A 20,812-nucleotide genomic window follows, 5' to 3' on the forward strand; every position below is an offset into this window, starting at 1 on the left:
ATTTTCGCTTTCATTCTCATCCAGATTTGCTCTCTTAGGGCCGTTGTGATAGTTTCTCTTCCAGTTGGTGTACCTTGGGGTATGCAAACAATATTTAATGCCTGTTTCAATCAGTGTTTGGTTTCTCAACAGCGATGATGGTACCATTATCATGCTAAGATTTGAACCAAATGACAGTTGGTACAGATGTGTTTCCGGCTAGCCATTCCTTCCAGGAAGCCCCAAGATTTTTTGTATACAATGTACTGAAAACCTCATTTATCTCAAAAGTAGTTCCACTGCAGAATATATGGGTGAGCCATTTTGTGGGACTCCACCCGTGACCCCTAGAGACATTACATAAGCACGGCATAGATGCCTTCAATGTGCAAAATGAAGGTCTGTGTGTAAATGGATACAGTGGGTCACCGTGTTAACAGTATTAAAAGATCAAATCTACTCCCAGATTCGTTTTGGACTAAAAAGACAAGATATTAAAATCACTAGCTTTAAAAGATCATTTATTATTCTTAAGTATTTACAACTCATGGGTTAAAGTATTTATCAATTTATTACCAATAGGTTATTTGTTGGGATTTTGCTTGAAAGGGGCTTCACCTGTTATCTTGTACCGCTTTTATTTCTTATGGAAGAGAATTCCAAGTTATCTTTCTAACTTTTTAACATTCTTCTTTCTAGACATTTTGAACTAGCCACTTGGCTCTCTTAGGAGATTTTAAGAATAGCCTCATTAATAGGCTTTCTAGTTTCCTATCTCTGAAAAGAAGGCCCCACTTACTTTCTTAGCTACTGCCACATAAGAGTTCCTAAATAACCTAGTGTGAAAAGCACAGTCCAATACAAACAGACACTGAGTGACCTCCAATGTGTATCATAGCATTCCAATGGAAAGCTATAAATGCCTAACAGTGATTCAATAATGAAGACTGTGGAATCTAAGAAACACAATAATGGGAACATGGAGGCATAGCAAGGATTACTTATGAAGAAAGTATCAAGGAGACCTGATATTTCCACTTAAATAAACAAAAAACCCTGTCAGGCTACATAGTCCCTTTATACACTACTATTGTTAGACCCCAAATAAAAAGATCTTAGAGATTTAAGAAAATCACTATAAATTACTCTATAACTTATGTTTTGCATGGTTTTAAAACATTCACAATGCTCTATTTATTTAATCTTATATGAAAATATAAAAAAATAAATATTGCCATGCATATCTTGCTGACATTTTAAAAACTACAAATAAATAACTTGAAATGCTATCTAGAGAAATTGCTCCTGTATACTTACTAATTATGGAGGACTCAAGCAAGTCTATTTTTATAAAGCATCCTTAAACTGAAAAAGCTACAAAACAAGCCTCATTTTTAATGCCCTTAAATGATCCAAATGTAATGCTAAGGGAAAGAAAATAATACAAGCCAAAACTGGAGTGCAAACACCTTCTTTGCTGCAGGTTTTAATGGAAAAGGTTTGTGGACTAATGGGATTCCTTCCCAAGGGCATGCTGGAAACATGGAAAATGACAAAAGAAACTGGGAATCCTTCCTCGGGCAACTTCTTATCCTATTTTAGTTTCCTGAAACATCCCTGGTTAAGACTCTTGTGATTAAAAAGACAAGCATTTATAAAAGTCCATCAGGTTCCTCATTAAAGCTGAAGTCACACACTAGAGATAGGTGGTCTGAAGGATAATTAAAAGATGGTAGCCGGTTGGGTCCAATCTGTTCTTCAGTGAGCAAATCAAGAGCTGCCCTCACACTCAGAGCACGTTTAGAGTACCAGATATAATCCAGTGTGTGCCGGCATTCCCCTGACGTCCGGATCTTCCAGGTCGTATATGGGGGTTCTGACTGCCCATCAGGGCTCAGCAGCTTGTACGCACTGTTCAGGTTGAGGCTGGAGGAAGCGAAGTGTTTGTAGACCTCCTCTGTTGGCTCTGCATTGAAGTCCCCACAAACAATAAGGGGAATCTTGGCTCCTTGAGTGATGTTCTGCAGGTTCTGGAGGAGGTCACAGCCTTGAGCTGAGCGAAATCGTTCCCAACCAGTACGTGCTTTTAAGTGGGTGACAGCAATACAGAACTGTCGACTGGACTCCTTGCATTCTAGAGTTTGTGCAATGGCCACCTGATTGGTTTTCAATGTCATGGCTGTCAGCCTAATATTGGCACTGTTGACTAGCTTGAATCGGTTCTGGAGGAAAAACAAGGCACAGCCATCTGGTCCATTGTTGTGTTCTACATCTAGACAAGGTGACCAGGGCTTTGGGAAAAACGTGCCTTGATAGCCCAATCTACTGAGGAGTGGTTGGAAGGTGTCAAAATAGTGGTCCACCTCTTGGAGGCACAATATATCGGGCTGGTAGGCTAGGATTTCTTCTAGGATGAGACATTTCCTTTCTTCCCACTTGAGTGCTTCTACAGGGCATTGTACAAAGTTGTCTTTTCCTTCTCCAAGAGCTGAAATAAAAAAGCCAGTCAGTTGTCACAGGTACTTAGAAGTCATGGTTCTATAGTAGCTAAGTACCTGGAAGTCTCCTTCAGTTTAACACTACTCAAGACCCTCAGAATGCTTTCTCTACTTCAGATACTTTGGGTGATTCTTCTGTCTAAATTTTATTAACCAACCAAACTGGGGCGCCTGGGTGGCTCAGTCAGTTAAGCGTCCGACTCTTGATTTTGGCTGAGATCATGGTCTCAGGGTCGTGAGACTGAGCCCTGCATTGGGCTCTGCTCTTGAGGGTGGAGCCTGCTTCAGATTTTCTCTCCCTCTACCCCTCCCCTGCTTATGTGTGTACACGTACACACACGCGCGCTCTCTCTCTCTCCATCCAAAAAACCCTAAAATCAAAACAAAACCTACCAACCTAAATAACCTCTTAATATCGAGATAAGGCAAGCAATTTATTTTCTTTCATATTAAAACTGTTTCGTGTGACTATATTCTAGGACAAAAAATCTTTTGATTTTTAAGTTTGAGCCTTAAACAGTGTTCTTTACAATTCCTGGGGTAGAAACTATGTCAGATGAAATAAATATATTTAACTTTATATGCAAACTTTCTTTTTAAAGATTTTACTTTATTTGAGAGGGTGAGGGAGCGAGAGATCACGAGCAGGGGGAGGGGTAGAGGGAGAAGCAGACTTGCTGCTGAGCAGGGAGCCCGATGCGGGTCTCAATCCCAACACCCTGGGATCATGATCTGAGCCAAAAGCAGCCACTCAACCGACTGAGCCGCCCAGGCACCCATATGCTAACTTTTTTAAAAAAAGACTATTTTTAAGTAATGTCTACAAGTAATGTCATATGCTCTACTGACTGAGCCAGCCAGGCGCCCCATCTATACACTAATTTTAACCCTATAATGAGCCATATGAAGTGATATGGAACCTATCTTAAATAGGCAGCTTTTCCTACTTATGGATGAACACCTAGGGGAAAGAAAAACAAATCCAAAATTGAAAATCAGGGTATATGCCCTTCTTTAAAAAGCTGCCTTTGTTTCTTTTTCTTATGATTTCAACTGCTACATTGAAAGGCAACACTACAGAGAGTTCAATGATACATCTTTTTAATTCAGCAGGCCTAGGAAACGTGTCCTTTCTACCATAACAAAGTAACATCTTAATCAACAGAGAACTAAAGCAATATCCCTTTGACCTCAAGTTATACAGACGCATATGGGTGGGAATCTGGCCTCAAGAAGACCCAGACTCACCGCCACCCACAGAGCTCCCATTCCTTGCAGAAAGTTCGACCTGTTACCCATTCAGCAGATTGTTTCTCCCTTACAAATGCTATCTTAGCGCTGTGGACTGGGAGTTGGAGGCAACAGAAAGTTTGAGGCTGATAAAAGACAGGGTCCTGGGCACCTGGGTGGCTCAAGTCGTTAAGCGTCTGCCTTCGGCTCAGGTCATGATCCCAGGGTCCTGGGATCGAGCCCCGCATCGGGCTCCCTGCTCGGCAGGAAGCCTGCTTCTCCCTCTCCCGCTCCCGCTGCTTGTGTTCCCTCTCTCGCTGTGTCTCTCTCTGTCAAATAAATAAAATCTTAAAAAAAAAAAAAGACAGGGTCCTTTAAACATGGAAGGTAAGGTATAAATCTTGAGTGCTGGATTTATTCCTGGAAACCGGACGGCCTTCTTTCTTACCTTCCCCTTCTGGGAGCTCCTCGTGCTGCCCTAAGTCCCTTCATCCTCCTACATCTCTATCTGCCCACACCTCCTCCCTCCACATAACACATCAGTGCTCCAGGCAGTCATAGCAAACTTCACAGCTCAGGTACAAAAGCATCAGGCATACCTTGGGCGAGGATGTTCCATTGCATGACCCGAATAGGTGGGTGGCTACTGGGGCAATCTGTCCTCAGATCCACAAAATCCCTCTGGAACCGGGGAGGTCGAGTGTGCAGGACAGCCCTGCATTCCTCGAGGAGTTCTTTAGGATCAATGGGCTCCAGATGTTCTGGGTCAGGTGACACCAAATATTCTGGGTGCTGGGAGGCAGCACTGCTGTTCAGTGCCTTGGCGAGAGCACTATAGAGTCTGCTCGTACCGTTTCCCATGGAACACACTACAGGAGAGGAAAGCACAATTATACACTCAGCTCCTTTTTCTGCCTTTCTTCCACTGTCACTCAGCTCAACTAGAAGATAAAACATTTACTGTCCATAAAAGCCAAGAACTCGACTGAGGGCAATGTTCCCAGGTTCACGTATGAAGCCATGTCCGCAGAGGTGGCTTCAAGGAGTTTCCAGGTTCTAACTTTCTACTAGGACAGGTTAACTGAAATACTAATGTTAAAATTGGTCTCTGATTAACTAGGATAATTCTTTTAAGGGAGAAATACCTTGATCTTTATGGTCCCTTCTAATTTAGGATTTGTCTTTATAATTTATAAACCTAGTCTTATTATGAAAGCATGGCTCAACAGAATCCACGTTCCTTTTTTTCTGAATATTTTAATAAAAACGTGAAGGCCAGTTTGTAAAGAGCCAAATGTTAGAAAGCCCATGATAAGCCTGGAGAAAAGCCAGGCTGCTACTCTGGCTACCTCATCCATACAGATCCCTCTGCTACGGAAAGTAACAGCTGGGTTAAATCTGTACCCACTTCTCTTAGATGTTAACTATCCATCAGGGCTCTGGCTTTCTGTAGGACTCCGAACATCACCGAGCAATACAGCCTATAATATCAACTGCCAGATTTTTTAAGAATCCAGAAAAAGGGTTGGAGGTAGAAGGGGTAAGAGAAGGTTGCCCACCGGTGCTGGGATTCTGAAAGGAGAAATGGTATGGAGGGCTGCAGGAGGCATGCCTGCTCAGTGCATTTTCCAGTGCTTCACTTTTTATCCTGATAGATTATAATGCACTTAGGAGAGGAGAGCACAATCTCCCACTAATTAGCCTGAGGGAAGTTCTACCTGTAAGCAGGTGATTGCTCTTTTTTACTCTTCATTACAGTATAAATTAGGGTCAAGTTTTACTGAGAACCACCTCCCAAGATTCTGTGTAGGATGAATCGTGTGGAGGAATCCAGATTTCCCTGCCTTCTCTTGATAAAGACACACAGTTTTCTTATAAAAACATTATCTGGCAGGCTGATTGACTGCATCTGAAACCAGCAGTCAATCATATTCACTGTGGCAGGTCATAAAGGCAAGTCCAAATATTTACCAACAAATGTCCTTATACATCAAGGTCAATAAGCATGCAAGCATGCTCTCTATTGTTCCTTTTCATCAACTCAATGTGGTTGTAGTTTTTTCCCCCAGTAAGACTACTAGATTAAGGCAAAGAAACACATCATACATTTAAGTGTACGTGCATCTTGAAGCAAGCCTGTTCATTCTCTCACACACATACATGCGCCAATGCATGCACACACCTGTTTCCAAAGTGTTTAATCTGAATATATTAAATTCTTTTTAATCAATCTGCTTGCCTATCTGAGTACATGGGTCCAAAGGAAGAAATTTGCTTCTTGGCTGGTAGTACAACTTTGAAAATCTTTCTTCTGTACTTCTAGTTTTTAAGAAAAAAAGAAGTTAAAGGTCTTCCTGGTTGGTTTCTCAAGTGTCGTCTCTCCAGAAGAGTAGCACCACCCCAGCTGTTAACCCAAATGTCACACAGGCAGCACAGCAAACTCAAGGGGCACCACGGGCCATCTTACATGGGAAACATATGGCAATGTTTGACCTAGGTCAACCTCTAAGCACACCACTAGCCGGACGTCCTTTAGTTTCAACAGGACTGCTCCACATCTTTTTGATGTATCTTTGTCAAGCTGAGTTTTGGGTGGTTATTGTGATAAAAAGTAAGTACGTAAAAATGAGCATGAAAAAGAGAGTAAGAGTGTCCAACAGGAGTTTATGTATTTGAGGAGTTATGTGAAGCCAGAAAAACCATCTTGAATAGCACCTCCTTCTAAAAAGTTAGAAAAAGGGCGCCTGGGTGGCTCAGTCGGTTAAGCGACTGCCTTCGGCTCAGGTCATGATCCTGGAGTCCCGGGATCGAGTCCCGCATCGGGCTCCCTGCTCGGCGGGGAGTCTGCTTCTCCCTGTGACCCTCCCCCCTCTCATGTGCTCTCTGTCTCTCTCATTCTGTCTGTCTCAGATAAATAAATAAAATCTTTAAAAAAAAAAAATAAAAAGTTAGAAAAACCTTCACATAAAGAGAATAAGGAACAGAAAAACATCCATTTCAGACAATGAAAGCATACCAGAAAGACATGCCCAAGAACCAAATCGAAACTATCTTATTGCAAATGAGCTAAAAGTCATTAAGAAAATGAGAGAATAGCCTAAATCAGAATTAGGAAACTCAGAAATAAGGCAACAAAGAGAATTAGGAGATAGAGCATTTGAGAGATAGTGGTCAATATTATGTGCTTAACCTAAGCAAAGATCCAATATTTGGGTATCAGGAATTCTGTAGCAAGAAACCAATGCAAGGAAATGAAACAAATACTAAAAAGTACATGTAAATCAAGAAAACTTTTGAGAGTAAAAAATTTCAATCATGCAGGGTTGAATTAAGTTCTGGAGATATAATTTCAGCATGGTAACTATAGTTGGTACTGTATTGTATTCTTGAAATCTTTTAAGAGAATAGATCTTAAGTGATCTCAACACATACAAGGTAAATGAGGTGACAGATGTGTTAATTAGCTTGGTTGAGGTAATAATTTCACAATGTATATGTATACCAAAACATGTGGTATACCTTAAATATATACTATTTTATCTGTCAATTGTATCTCAATTAAGCTGGAAAAAAATGAAATGGTTTAAAATAAAAAATTATATAAGGTTAAAAAAAAGGCATGTATCATGGATATATTTAAACATCAGATACATAAAGGTCTGCCTTATCTTTTTATTCTAAAAAAAGAAAAAAAAACTAAAAAAATTACTCAAAACTACATACTGAAAAACACATCACATACCTGAGAATATCAACCCAGAATGACCAACACCAACTGGACTGTAAAGAAAAAGAAATAAATCCCTTGGGCATCTAGGCAAAAATGTCCAAGTAACTTATAAGGAAAATAAAATTAGGCTATCATGAGACTACAACTGCAATGTTTTATGCCAAGAGAAAATGAAGGTACATATTTTAAATATGTAACTCAAACTTTTTATATATGGCTCATCTATATATGAACAAGGAATTTATATCCAGCAACACTGGAATACTGACTCCATGAGCCCTTCTTCTTCCTTTTTTTTTTTTTTTTTTAAAGATTTTATTTATTTATTTGAGAGAGAGAGAGCACATGAGAGGCGGGAGGGTCAGAGGGAGAAGCAGACTCCCCACTGAGCAGGGAGCCCGATGTGGGACTTGATCCCGAGACTCCAGGATCATGACCTGAGCCGAAGGCAGTCACTTAACCAACTGAGCCACCCAGGCGCCCCTCCATGAGCCCTTCTTGAGGAAACTATAGAGCAGGGCTGACAAACTGTAGCCAGAGATATTTCTGTATAGTCCTCGAGCTAATGGTTTTAAAGGGGTGTTAAACACATAAACATGATCCTGGAGTCCCAGCATGGAGTCCTGCGTCCGGCTCCCTGCTCAGCAGGGAATCTGCTTCTCCCTCTGACCCTCCCCCATCTTGTGGTCCTTCTCTCTTTCTCTCAAATAAATAAAATCCTTAAAAAAAATAAACACACAAACAGACACACACACACACACACATACACAATATGGAATAGAATCACTTTTGGCCTTCAAAGCCTAAATGTTTACTATCCAGTCCTTGGCAGAAAAATTTTTGCCACCTCTGGAACTAAAGCACAAATTCAGAACAAAATGATCAGCAAGACTTAGATATAAGATGGGTGGTAAGCATTAAACACACAGCTACTTAGAAAATCAAGTCTAAATGAGGTTGAGAGAGTACAATATATAATGCCTATGTGATCCCACACGGAACTTATGAAGACTTCATACAACTGAAAGGGGGGGGCAGGGACCAGAATGAGGAAAATAAATTCAATTAAAAAATTTCAAACTGGGGGCACCTGGTTGGCTCAGTTGGAAGAACATGCAATTCTTGATCTCAGGGTTGTGAATTCGAGCCCCACATTGGGTGTAGAGGTTACAAAAAAAATTGAAAAATAAACTTAAAAAAATTATAAACTTTGGGGCGCCTGGGTGGCTCAGTGGTTAAGCGTCTGCCTTCGGCTCAAGTCATGATCCCAGGGTCCTGGGATCGAGTCCCGCATCGGGCTTCCTGCTCCACGGGAAGCCTGCTTCTCCCTCTCCCACTCCCCCTGCTTGTGTTCCCTCTCTTGCTGTGTCTCTCTATGTCAAATAAATAAATAAAATCTTTAAAAAAAAAAATTATAAACTTTTCAGTGATCATAATCAGTAGTGGTAGTATTTGGGTTGTTATTCTGACACTGTTGTGTAGATGTGAAAGGAAGCAAATAAATATTCTAATTCCATCATTCTGTTGTCCTTTTTTCGGTTTAGTTTTGAAAATGCATTTATAGGCTATTAGCCACACACTCAAGGAAAACACTCTTGCCAAAGCCAACTCATTTTGGACCACCAGCAGATTATTAAATTTGATCATCTTATTTGTGGCTGGGCCTCTCAAAGTGTTCTGGTGGTTTTCAAAAAATTAAAACTACCCTCAAAAGACAAAGCTTTGCAGCAAAAAAGATGAAGAACACACTGTAGCATGGCTAAGTAGTAAGGCCTTGAATGGGATAGGTATCCACAGACCAATCCCAGTGCTGTTCTATCACTGTTTAGCTGTGCACAACTCTCTAGACCTGCTTACAGACCTTTCAAATGAGGGCTTGTTAAAGGATCCTAATTTCCTCAAGAATTTTCGGAAAAATGCATCTAGGTTACAATAGGTGGCAACTTCAAAATAACATCTCTATTATTTGTACTAGAGACATACATATTTCTATTAAGAAAACTTGCACGTGGGTGGCTCAGTCGGTTAAGTGTCTGCCTTTGGCTCAGGTCATGATCCCAGGGTCCTGGGATCAAGTCCCACATCGGGCTCTTTGCTCAGCGCGGAGCCCGCTTCTTCTTCTGCTCCCCCAACCCCGCATGCTCTTGCTCTCGTGCACGCTGACAAAATTAAAAAAAAAAACAAAAACTTGCACGTACCATTCCTCTATTTGAGACCCAGGATGGACAATTTCATGTGTTAACAGTACAGCTAACTGAACAACACAGGCTTAAACATGTGATCCAATTATATGTGGGTTTTTTATGGTACAGTACTAAGTGTATTTTCTCTTATGATTTTCTTAATAGCACCTTCTTTTCTTTAGCTAGCTTTATTATACGAATACAATATACAAATAACATACAAAATATGTGCTAATCAACTGTGTATGTTATCAGTAAGGCTTCCGGTCAACAGCAGGCTATTAGTAAAGTTTTGGGGGAGTCAAATCTTACATGCAAATTTTTGACTGTGCAGGGGTTTCGTTCCCCCACCCTCCCTATGTTGTTCAGGAGTCAACTGTACTTAGGTATGGAATGCACTGAAAATAGCCTTTAAAAAAGTTTTACTAGCACATGGGGCGCCTGGGTGGCTCAGTTGGTTAAGCGACTGCCTTCGGCTCAGGTCATGATCCTGGAGTCCCAGGATCGAGTCCCGCATCGGGCTCCCTGCTCAGCGGGGAGTCTGCTTCTCCCTCTGACCCTCCCCTGTCTCATGCTCGCTCTATCTCATTCTCTCTCTCAAATAAATTAATAAAAAAAAATCTTAAAAAAAAAAAAAGTTTTACTAGCACAGACCTTTTGTTCTTATTTCACTGCAGATTCATTTACCCGAGAAAGATGTCATTAGGCTCAGTTTCAAATAAGAGACTAGGTAGAGGGATATTATTAAGGAGTATTTATTACAGTCCTGTCTCTGTTGCTTAGATCTTACAGGAACTAAAGGATTGGTCCCTAAGGTGGACTAATGCAAATGTGAGTATCAAGTTATGTAGTAACAAAGTGACATAGCACATGCCTTCTAATACTAAAGTACCTAGGAAGCTGATTAACAAATTAACCTGTGGTATAGTGAGTCTGAATTAGGAGAGAGCCAGATGATTCTGAAAGATGTCTCTACCAGTCCACCTTCTCCTGCACACTCGAGGGCCCCCTATGTGTCAGGCTGTGTCCTCACAGCACACTCTGCAATTGAATCACCTCTACCTTTCACTCTCTTGGGTGTGGTCTGGGGCAAAACTTTAATCTTCATAATCTAATCTCACAGTCCTCAGGGATAATTTACCAGCAGTATGTTGATTTTACATCCTTATTTCCCTATTCTCTGAGCTTTGAAAAGGGCACTTCATACCAGTAAGATACATGTTATCTTTTCTCTCGAGAAGTTACCAAGTATTTGGGGAAAGATTAATACACATCAACTAATAGAGAAAAACTGAGTGCTTACTAGGGTATAGGGTATAGGGTATAGTAAGGGTTAAAACAATCAGGACAGGTAACAATAATCAGAAAGACTGTAAAAAAATAAGACTTAAAATATGGAGCTTTAATTCCTGAGTAAACCACTTACTTGGTCCATCATAGATAGGTAGCCACCATAATTTCTTGCCTCTCTCTCCCAAACGCACATACGCACACTGGACACCAGACTAGTACTCTATCCCACTGGAGGTAGATCAGTGAACAAACAGACTAAGATCTCTGTCCTCTGTCCTCTAAGCTTGCACTGCAGTGGGGAAATACAAGACGATGGTCATATGGTGAGAAGTGCTATGGAGAAAAATAAAGGAGGAAGAGGAAATAGGGAATGCTAGCAGGTGGGGAGTTGCTATTTACGTGGGATGCAGGAGGTCTCACTAAAAGATGGAACTTGAGCAGAGACCTGAAGGTGGTAAGGAAATAAATCTGAAGTCTTAATGTAGATACAATGGAAGAACATTCTGGACAGAACAGCAAATGCAAAGGGCCTGAGAAAGGAACATGCTTGGCAAGGCTGATAAATAGCAACACACTGAATAAAACGATGAGGTCAGGGAGGCAGTGAGGACAGGGGGGCAGATTATATAGCCCATTGTAGTCCATTCTAAGGACTTGAGCTTTTATCTGATATGGGAAGCCACTGGAGAATGTTAAGCAGGAGTAAGAATCTGATTTACATTAAAAAAAAAAATCTCACTGGGGACGCCTGGGTGGCTCATTTCGTTAAGCATCTGCTTTCAGCTCAGATCAGGATCCCAGGATCCTGGGATGAGTCCCACATCGGGCTCCCTGCTCGGTGGGGAGCCTGCTTCACCCTCTCCCTCTGTTGCTCCCTCTGCTTGCGGGTGCACACTGTCAGATAAAATCTTTAAAAAAAACCCCAAAAAACATTACACTGTAGGGAACTAAGGGCAGACAGAGAAAACCCATTAGAGGACAATTAATAATCATCCAGGCAAAAGACAGTGGTAGCTCTGACTAGTGATAGCAGTTAAAGTGGCTGGATTCTGGAAAAATTCTAATTGGAGCCAGTAAGTTTTAATGATAACCTGGATATGGTTTGAGAGAGAAAGAATAACCAAAAAGGTCCCAAAGGTTGCCAGCAGAGCAATTAGAAAGATGAAAGTTGCAAGTACCGGCTAGGAAGATTTGATGGGGTTGGCAGAAAATAGGAGTTTGGTAATTAGATATGACTGAGGCTTAGGAGAGAGGAGCAAACTGGAAATAAATGTTTGGGAGAAGTTAGTGGACACTTGAGACTAAAGTGAGTTAAGAGAGAAAACAGGTCAAAGGACTGAGCTCTGGGGCAAATTGGGGAAGATGTGGTGAAAATCTTGAGGATGGCATGCCAGAGAAGTTGGAAAAGAAGAAAGGGAGCATGATCTTCCTGGGAACAAAGTAAAGAAAGTGTTTCATCCCTGAAGTAGTTGTAGTTATCTCCTGTGTCAAATGCTACTGATAGTTCAAGAAAAATACAGACAGACCATCTGGATTTAGCAACATGGAAGACTTAAGTGGCTTTAACAAATAGTGATTTCCAATTTTTGGTGGAGTTGTGGGGAAAAGAGGAAATAGGACAGAGCAGAGAAGTAATTTGAGGAAATTTTGCCCTGAAAGAGGAGAGAAATGGAGTTGTGGCTAGAGATGGAGGCAAGAGAATTTTTGGAGGCTATTATATGTTTGTTTGCTAGTGGGGGTGACACAATAGAGGGAAAACCACTGAAGCAGGAGACCCTGGACATGATAGGCATGAGAAAGCCCACAAATCCTCTCCCCAAAAGCACTATAAACCTGAACAGAACTGTCAAAACCAACCACTCCAATCCTCTGGATATAGACCAAAGGCATATAGCAAAGAGAAGCTTTTATTCACAGAAGCTAGTGAACTTCAGCTAAGAACTGTGTAATCTGTGTCATTCCTGCACCGGAGCTCATCCCCCCCAGCCCCTCGAGCTCTATGGGAGTATTTCAACTAGGGCAGCAAAGATACTGCATTATCAAGCCCAGGCCCTGATGGCTTTACTGGTGTGTCTATCAAACATTGAAATATGAAATACCACTCCTTCACAAACTGCCATTTATTGCTTCCCCATGTACAGCTCCTCTGGAAGACAGTTTGGCAGGTTTTTACAAATTAAACATAGACTTACCATATGGCCCAAAACTCATGCCCATAGGTATTTTACCTCAGTGAACGGAAAACTTATGTTCACGCAAAAAATATGTACACAAATGTTAAGAAGCAGTTTTAATAATCACCCCAAGTTGGAAGCAATCAAGAAAGGCCCTCACCTTGTGAATGGATAAACAATTATAGTACATCCTTATAATGAAACAGTATCCAGCAAAGAAAAGGAACAAGCTGTTGATTTGCAAGATACACCCAGGCAACATGGATGAATCTCAAATGCATTTTGTAAGTGAACGAAGCCAGACCCTAAAACTTACATATTAAATGGTTTTGTTCATATGACACTCTGGAAAAGGCAAAACTATACGGGCTGGTAGCTGCCAGAGGATGGGGGTTGCAGGGGAGCAGTGGCTGACTAGGGGAATTGAGGGTGATGGAACTGCTCTGTACAGTGGTAGGGTGGTAGATACACACCCTATGCATTTGTCAAAATCCATACAGCTGCCCATCAAAAAGAATGAACTTCAATGTGTACAAATTTAAAACATCAGAAGATGGAATCATCTCAAAACGGAGTGCAGATTTTGGACAAATGAATCTAACAAATGTATGGCAAATCTCACAAAAGGGGTTCATTAAAAAAGGAGCTGTGACCTGAGTAATTTTGGAAAACAGCGTTTTAATGGAAACTATCCAGCTCAAGACTAAAGGAACTGTATGTAGTTAGTAAAGTTTCTCACAGGGGTAGTAGGTGTTAACAATTCCCAAACTGCTTCACAACATACTGGGGTTGAACAAGTGAATGGACAGAAATACTCGAGCCGTATTTCTCACTGACAGACAATGAAGTTACAGATAGGCAAGAAAAAAGGCTAGGATGAATCATGTGGTATTGAGCTAGAGTCAGAGATATCAGGATGAATTCACGTTTCACTCACTACACACACAAATATATAGATACAGAGATAATTACAGATATGTGTATTGTAGGACTGGTTTTCCACTTGCTGTCTGCCATTAGCTAACCATTTAGCTGTCTCTGCCATCTACCTGCTTTTTTCCCATGCCACAAACATATATCTTATATCTTTATATGTCCAGGATTATTGTGAGGATAAAAATAAAGACATGAGTCTAAAACTTTTTAAAAATATTTTATTTAGGGGCGCCTGGGTGGCTCAGTTGGTTAAGCGACTGTCTTCGGCTCAAGTCATGATCCTGGAGTCCCTGGATCGAGTCCCGCATCGGGCTCCCTGCTTGGCAGGGAGTCTGCTTTGCCCTCTGACCCTATCCCCTCTCATGTGTTCTCTCTCATTCTCTCTCTCTCAAATAAATAAATAAAATCTTAAAAAAAAAATATTTTATTTATTTATTTGCCAGAGAGAGTGCGAGCACAAGCAGGGGGAGCAGCAGGGAGAGGGAGAAGCAGACTCCCCACTTCCGATGCAGCCCTCGATCCCAGGACCCCAAAGATCATGATGCTTAACTGACTGAGCCACCCAGGCGTCCCTAAAACATTTTTTATAAAACCATTACACCTAGGAATTTTGCTTGGGTTTATTTATTTATTTTTGGCCCAAGGTGGTCCTCATGCCTTGTCTAATCACTCCTCAGCAGATACTGCATTTCTGCGGTGATGAACACTTTAAGTTAAAAATGTCATTTCACATGTTACTGTGTGAACATATAGAATAAATGCACATGAATATTTATATACTTATATGTATAACTTGTAAGATACATATTTTAAGCCAGTCAATGTAAAAATTCATGTGACAAAGCCAACATTCCCAACTCAGTACACACCCGTGGCATCTCTGATGGGTTTCACAAAATAATTATTTTTTCTACAGTACGTATGTGCTACTTCCTCCGGTATTCCCTTTCATTTTTTAAAAATGCTGGTCTTGACCCACTGAAATTGAGTTTACAACCCACTAATGAAACTGTTCTAGTAGCAGTCTTCCGAGAGTATAGATATAGACCCTTGGGGATGTTTGAGACCCTTTCAGAGGTATGCATGGCCAAAACTACTTTCATAATAATACTAAGACACCACTTTCCTTTTTTACCGTGTTTGCTCTCTGTTGTACCCACAAACGTGTTAAAACTGCTGCTGCCTTAGCACGAATCAGGCACTGGCATCAGACTCCACAAGTAGCCATAGTATTCACCACCACCACACACTCTCAGTTTTAAAAAAGTCAGTTTTACCTAAAAATGTCCTTAATGAGGAAGTAGTATTTTTGTTAAATCTGGAACCTTAATGACATGTCTTTTTTTTTTTTTTAAAGATTTTTATTTATTTATTCATGACAGAGAGAGAGAGAGAGAGAGAGACAGAGGCAGAGGGAGAAGCAGATTCCCCGCGGAGCAGGGAGCCGGATGCGGGACTCGAGGATCATGACCTGAGCTGAAGGCAGTCGCTTAACCAACTGAGCCACCCAGGCGTCCCGACATGTCTTTTTAATATGTGACAATGGAAGATACACATAAAGCACTTTTGCTGCATACCAAAATACAACATCTTATAGAAAAGCACGAGGGTTGCAAAATGAACTAGACCCTTTTTTTCATGGAACACCATTTTTGCCCAACGGTAAACCTGACAAACTGTAGTTAATCAGATACGGAAGAATATCAAGGTATTTTCACTAAAATGTATTAAGTGAGCCTGTCACTTTAAGGAAAACAAGACCATTTTTGTGTCAATGATAAAAATTTTCAAAGGAAAACTTTAGAAAACTTTTATCTGCCATCAGGAGCAGGACAGGTTCCCAATAACTTAAAGACTTCTGACAAGATGGGTAGTATAGTTAACTAATGCTGTTTTTTGATATTGTATAATATTTGAAAGATCTGCATAGCCCAGTTAACCAACATTTTCCAAATGACCAATACAAAATCATTCATGGATAAAAAATCCGTTCAAAATACCAGACAAATCAACTGATTTTAAATAAGTCACAGAATACAAAAAGTTCACTGATACGGCACCAGATTCCATGTTGCAAATAACTACTAACATAGAATCTACCACAAAGTATATTCACAATGATCTAAAAATGCTGTTAAAATAACTTTTTTCCAACTACATTAACTGTGAGAGACTGGATTTTCTTCAAAGACTTTAACCAAAACAACATATCACAACATATTGAATGTAGAAGCAGGTATGAGAATCCTAGCAGTCTCCTATTAAGCCAGACTTCAAGAGATTTCCAAAAATGTAAAACAATGCCATTCTTTTAACTAATTTCTTTTTGTTTTGGAAAATATAGCTACTTTTCCATAAAAATGTTATTTATGTTAATATTGATTTTATTATACTTAATGTTCTACTTTCTAATATATCTATCGACATGCATATGAATACATAACCCACATAAACAAAAAGTTCTTTGGGTCCTCAGAATTTTTTAAGAATGTAAAAGCATCCAGAGAGTAAAAAGTGAGAATTTCTATTCCAGATCAACCATCTTTTAAGTGTGGACATCCTGTTCTGGGGGACATGAAATAAGGCAATCCCCTGGGAAGAAAATGAGAACTTTTTTATCTAAAAAAAAAGATGAGACAAACAACAGACTGGAAGCAGACAAGTATATGATTCATACGAACATAGAGCACATACCTACATTTGTTTTAAACCGGCAGAGCGTACAACCACAGAAGCTGAGAGGTCACTGCTGTAAAGCTATCTCCATGCTGCTCCGGAGACTACAACTATCCCCGAATCAGGGATACTCTTCCCTTACTTCTGTCTTTTATTTCTGATATCCAACCTAGATTTTTCTATACTTCAAAAATATTCTTTTCATAAAGTCATGAAACCAGAGGAATCAGAAAGGATTTGGGGAAGTCCCAATACACTTTCTTCCCATGCGTTCGGTTTTTCTTTTCTGCTTCTAGTCCCAAGAACATACGAGCTTACTTAGTTATTTCTCAAGACTGTATTTTCCAAAACTTTCTGGTATCATATAGCCATCATGTCAAAACAAGTGCAAAATCCCAAGCTAGGGAATTAAGTAAAAGTGAACACTAAAGACTACACGTATTATTTTTGTACTTGAAACAGTGCCAACCAAGGCTTAGACCCACGTAAGGACTTAAGTGTAGTAAGGCTATGTAAATTTGAAAACAAAAGAAAGCAAAGATTATGGGGCACCTTTCTTCCCTCTCCCACCCATCCTAAAAATGATGCCAGTGACAGCTAAGGATTACTGAACTTAACATGCACCATTTACAAATTCTGCCTGTTTTGACTGCATTTTCTATTAAATCTCATTACAAATCCTAAGAGGCAGCTACTCTTACTATGCCCTTTTTACAACGAGGAAGTACTTAGTAACCATTCTCATTGTTTCTCACCCGTTTTAAAAAAAATAACCTAAAGTCCTTATGAGGTTGCCCAAAACGAAAAAACACGTCAGCAGGGCCTATGGTGGTACCATGTGTGCTAAGTGTTTGTGACAGGATCAAGCGTGCTTTCCTTATCGAGGAGCAGGAAATCCTTGTGAAAGTGTTGAAAGCCCAAGCACAGAGTCAGAAAGCTAAATAAAAAAATGAAGCTTTTTTGAGTAATAAAAAAAAATCAGAAGGCTTGAAAAAAAAACACATTTTTTTCTTTTAGAGTATGAACCAATTTTAAAAAATTCTTTCCACACATAAATACATGTCTGATTCCCAGATTTCAAGCCATCCTACTTAATTAAGGTTTATGCCGTAAAAGGGGTTGCTATATGGAGCTTTGAAAAAAATCGTCCAAGGTTCAGAATAGCTCAACATCCAAAGCCAATTTTCTCAGGCGAGACAGCAAAAATAATTCATCCCCATAGTAATTAAGATATTGAAAAGTACAAAATCTTGACAAAACCTCTGTTAAACTTTATTCGGCACTCATACTGGCTTCTAGGACGATTTTACATGTATTTGGATATGGGTATTTTTGATTTGACCCCATACTGTATTTTTCCCCCAAAGTTCATTTCTTTCCTCAGCATTTTACTAGGAAAAGTATCAGTCATCATCCTCAGTGTGATACACATTATATAATTTATACAGACAACAGGCAGATCAAAATAGCTTTATTTCTTATGCCTAGCTATGATTTAACAATACCACTCCAATCCCCTGCCTTTTCTTCTTTCTATAAGCATATTTCCATTTCCATTTAGAACTGGATGCCTTCATTCCTTACATTAATACCTCACTGCTATTTTACTTTATAGGAACAAGTAACTCTTCCCTCCCTCATAATAGCCTTTAAAGATTTGCCAGAGAATTGAGATTTAGATTCCTGAAATACAGTAGTAGTATGTAAACATCCCCCCATTTTGTCATCTCTTTCCTAGAAAACAGAGCAAAAGTGGGCGAATCACTAAAATATAGAATACATATTTACTCTTTATATCACCAATTATACATACTTCTGAAGCAATAGGCAGACCACAATATAAGTTCCTAAGAGTGCCAACCATCAGAGGGAAATGATCAGGGTTTAATGAAACACTTTCACACCAATAATCAGAACGCTGGACGAGAATCCTAACATTTGAGTCCCAAACTGACTGGGCCTGCCATTCGAAGCAGTCCTAACAGCACTTAGAAATCATACCAGAAAGACATCTCTCCACATAATGTGTCTCTAGTTACCCAGCAGTTGCATACACTGGAGTTTGCCCAAACAATTCAGTCTGTGAATTTCTCTCACTATTAGTTTGAGCTTGGTCTCCTGAAACTGTGGCTTGGCCAAAAAACACTGATTAAACACCAAAAACTAAACAAAACCAGGATAATCTGCATACACACCTGGGAAGCTGCTGGAGCTGACCAACCTCGGCCCAAGGAAACCTCAAAGCGCACAAAAACTGTAAACGACAGACGTCACAGGAAGGCATCATGGAAACAGCAATCCTTTGCTGCCATCTACTGGCCATGTGTTGAACCACCTCAGAAAGCTTACATCATTGTAGCAAGCAAATTTTCATTAGGCTTCTTAGAGCCCCTGAATAAATGTAGCCACCTTCAAGACAAATGAGTGGTAATACCCACAAGATAAGCAACATAACCAGCTTGGATGCTGGGTATGAGGTATATTTATTTAATATTTACTGAATAAATAAAGATCTTTAGCTTCCCTGCCTGCACAGCTTTATGAATCAAGCCCTAGTGGCTCTCTCTTCCTTCCACCTGGCCTGCTTCTCTTAAGTTGTCCTTGACATTTGAACTACAAACCCTGTCCTTTACTTATTAGACTGTGAGTTCCAAGAGGACAGGGGCTGTGTCTACCTTGTTTACCATTTCCTCAAATACCTAGCCCGGTACCTTTAAAAATGTTGATAAAAGAAAAGATGCGGAAACTTTACTCTAACACTGTGTGCTGACCATACTGGAATTAAATAAATAAATAAGAAAGAAATGATGCCGAGAGACAGCAAAGTGCCAAGGAACCTGTCAAACATTGACAGGGGAACCGCCTTACACTGGTAGAGTAGAGCACTTCATGGTATGCTGAGCACTTTTACTTGTGATATCTATTACTCTCAAGAACTCCTTGGCTCTTTCACAGATGAAGACACTGAGATTCAGAAGTTTAAGTGACTTGTCCCGAGTCACTATGAAAAGTAACTATCTTTCCAGAATTTTGTGAGACTGCAGTTGGGGCCGGCCCTCGCTCTGCATTAGTATGCAGGTCCACCTGGTAAATGCACATAAGCACCTTCAAATTTTGTGTATGACTGTGGACGTGAAGTACATTAATTCCTGGATCCTGATTCTAAGTGCCAATTTAGGAAGATACCATTTTCTGGTGAGGATTAAATATTTTAGTCAGTGTCCAGTCTTCAAATTTGTTATTGAGCATCACGGATTAAATGTGACAGGCATGCACAGAGCACTTAGCTATCAAGTATGTTAGTATGTGAAAGTCCTATGGCCAAAGCCTCAACTTTTCTCAGTAACATCAGGCTACAGTTCAGCAGAAGCAAAAACAGTCTTCAACCCAGGGACTCAAGTTAGGCTGGCTTGCGTCAAATCCCAGCTCCTCCTTTTACTAATAAGATCCTGAACAAGTTATTCACCTTTTTTGTGCCTCAGTTTCTACAGCTGGGGATCACTCTAATTTACTTCACCAGGTTACTGCGAGGATTGAGTTAAACTAGATATACCTAGTAATCCTAAGTGGTCAGTTAAATGTTAGCTATTCTATTCTATTTAGCAAAGTTCACTTTCCGGGTTTAAAGAGAAGGCTGTTTGTTAACATCGGAGAGCCCGGCATATGCCATACTACTTCCAAGTATTTTCATTATTCTTTCCAACAATCCGTCAAGTAGGTACTGCAGTCATCATTTGATAGCAACAGACACTGAGGTTATGAGATTAGTACACAGTTTTTCAAGATTGCAAACTACTGAGGGGTCTGGCCTCGGAGACAAGTTACCTGCACCTTGAACTGTTGCTCATCAGCATCTCCGGCAGGACTGTCAGTCAGGACAACTGCAAGGGTGCCTTGCCAGGGCACACACAGGAACAAACAAGAGGTCGAATTCCACCTTCTCCATCTGCCAACGTCACTGCCAACACGGCACACACGCTGGCATGTCACAAAGTGTACAAAGCAGAGCAACAACCTGCGTGGCCTTACTAGAGATACCAAGTGAAGGTCATGACTCTCAACCTAACGTGTCTAAAAATACAAACACCTAGACACAGTGTGACAATCCAAACG

General features: G+C 40.3%; 1 protein-coding gene across 1 annotated transcript in view; it reads right to left on the bottom strand.

Annotated features, from left to right (window-relative positions):
- Positions 1-485: 485 nt before the first annotated feature.
- NOCT (nocturnin) overlaps positions 486-20,812 on the bottom strand; it is a 29,507-nt gene continuing 9,180 nt past the window's right edge. Inside the window, exons 2-3 of the mRNA XM_021679341.1 lie at positions 4,307-4,576; positions 486-2,467 (exon numbers count right to left, since the gene is read on the bottom strand). Coding sequence (XP_021535016.1) covers positions 1,632-2,467; positions 4,307-4,576 — 1,106 coding nt within the window. The 3' untranslated portion in view covers positions 486-1,631. The remainder of the gene's footprint in view (positions 2,468-4,306; positions 4,577-20,812) is intronic.

This window comes from Neomonachus schauinslandi, chromosome 2 (genome assembly GCF_002201575.2).
Source record: "Neomonachus schauinslandi chromosome 2, ASM220157v2, whole genome shotgun sequence".
NCBI classification, from domain to species: Eukaryota; Metazoa; Chordata; class Mammalia; order Carnivora; family Phocidae; genus Neomonachus; species Neomonachus schauinslandi.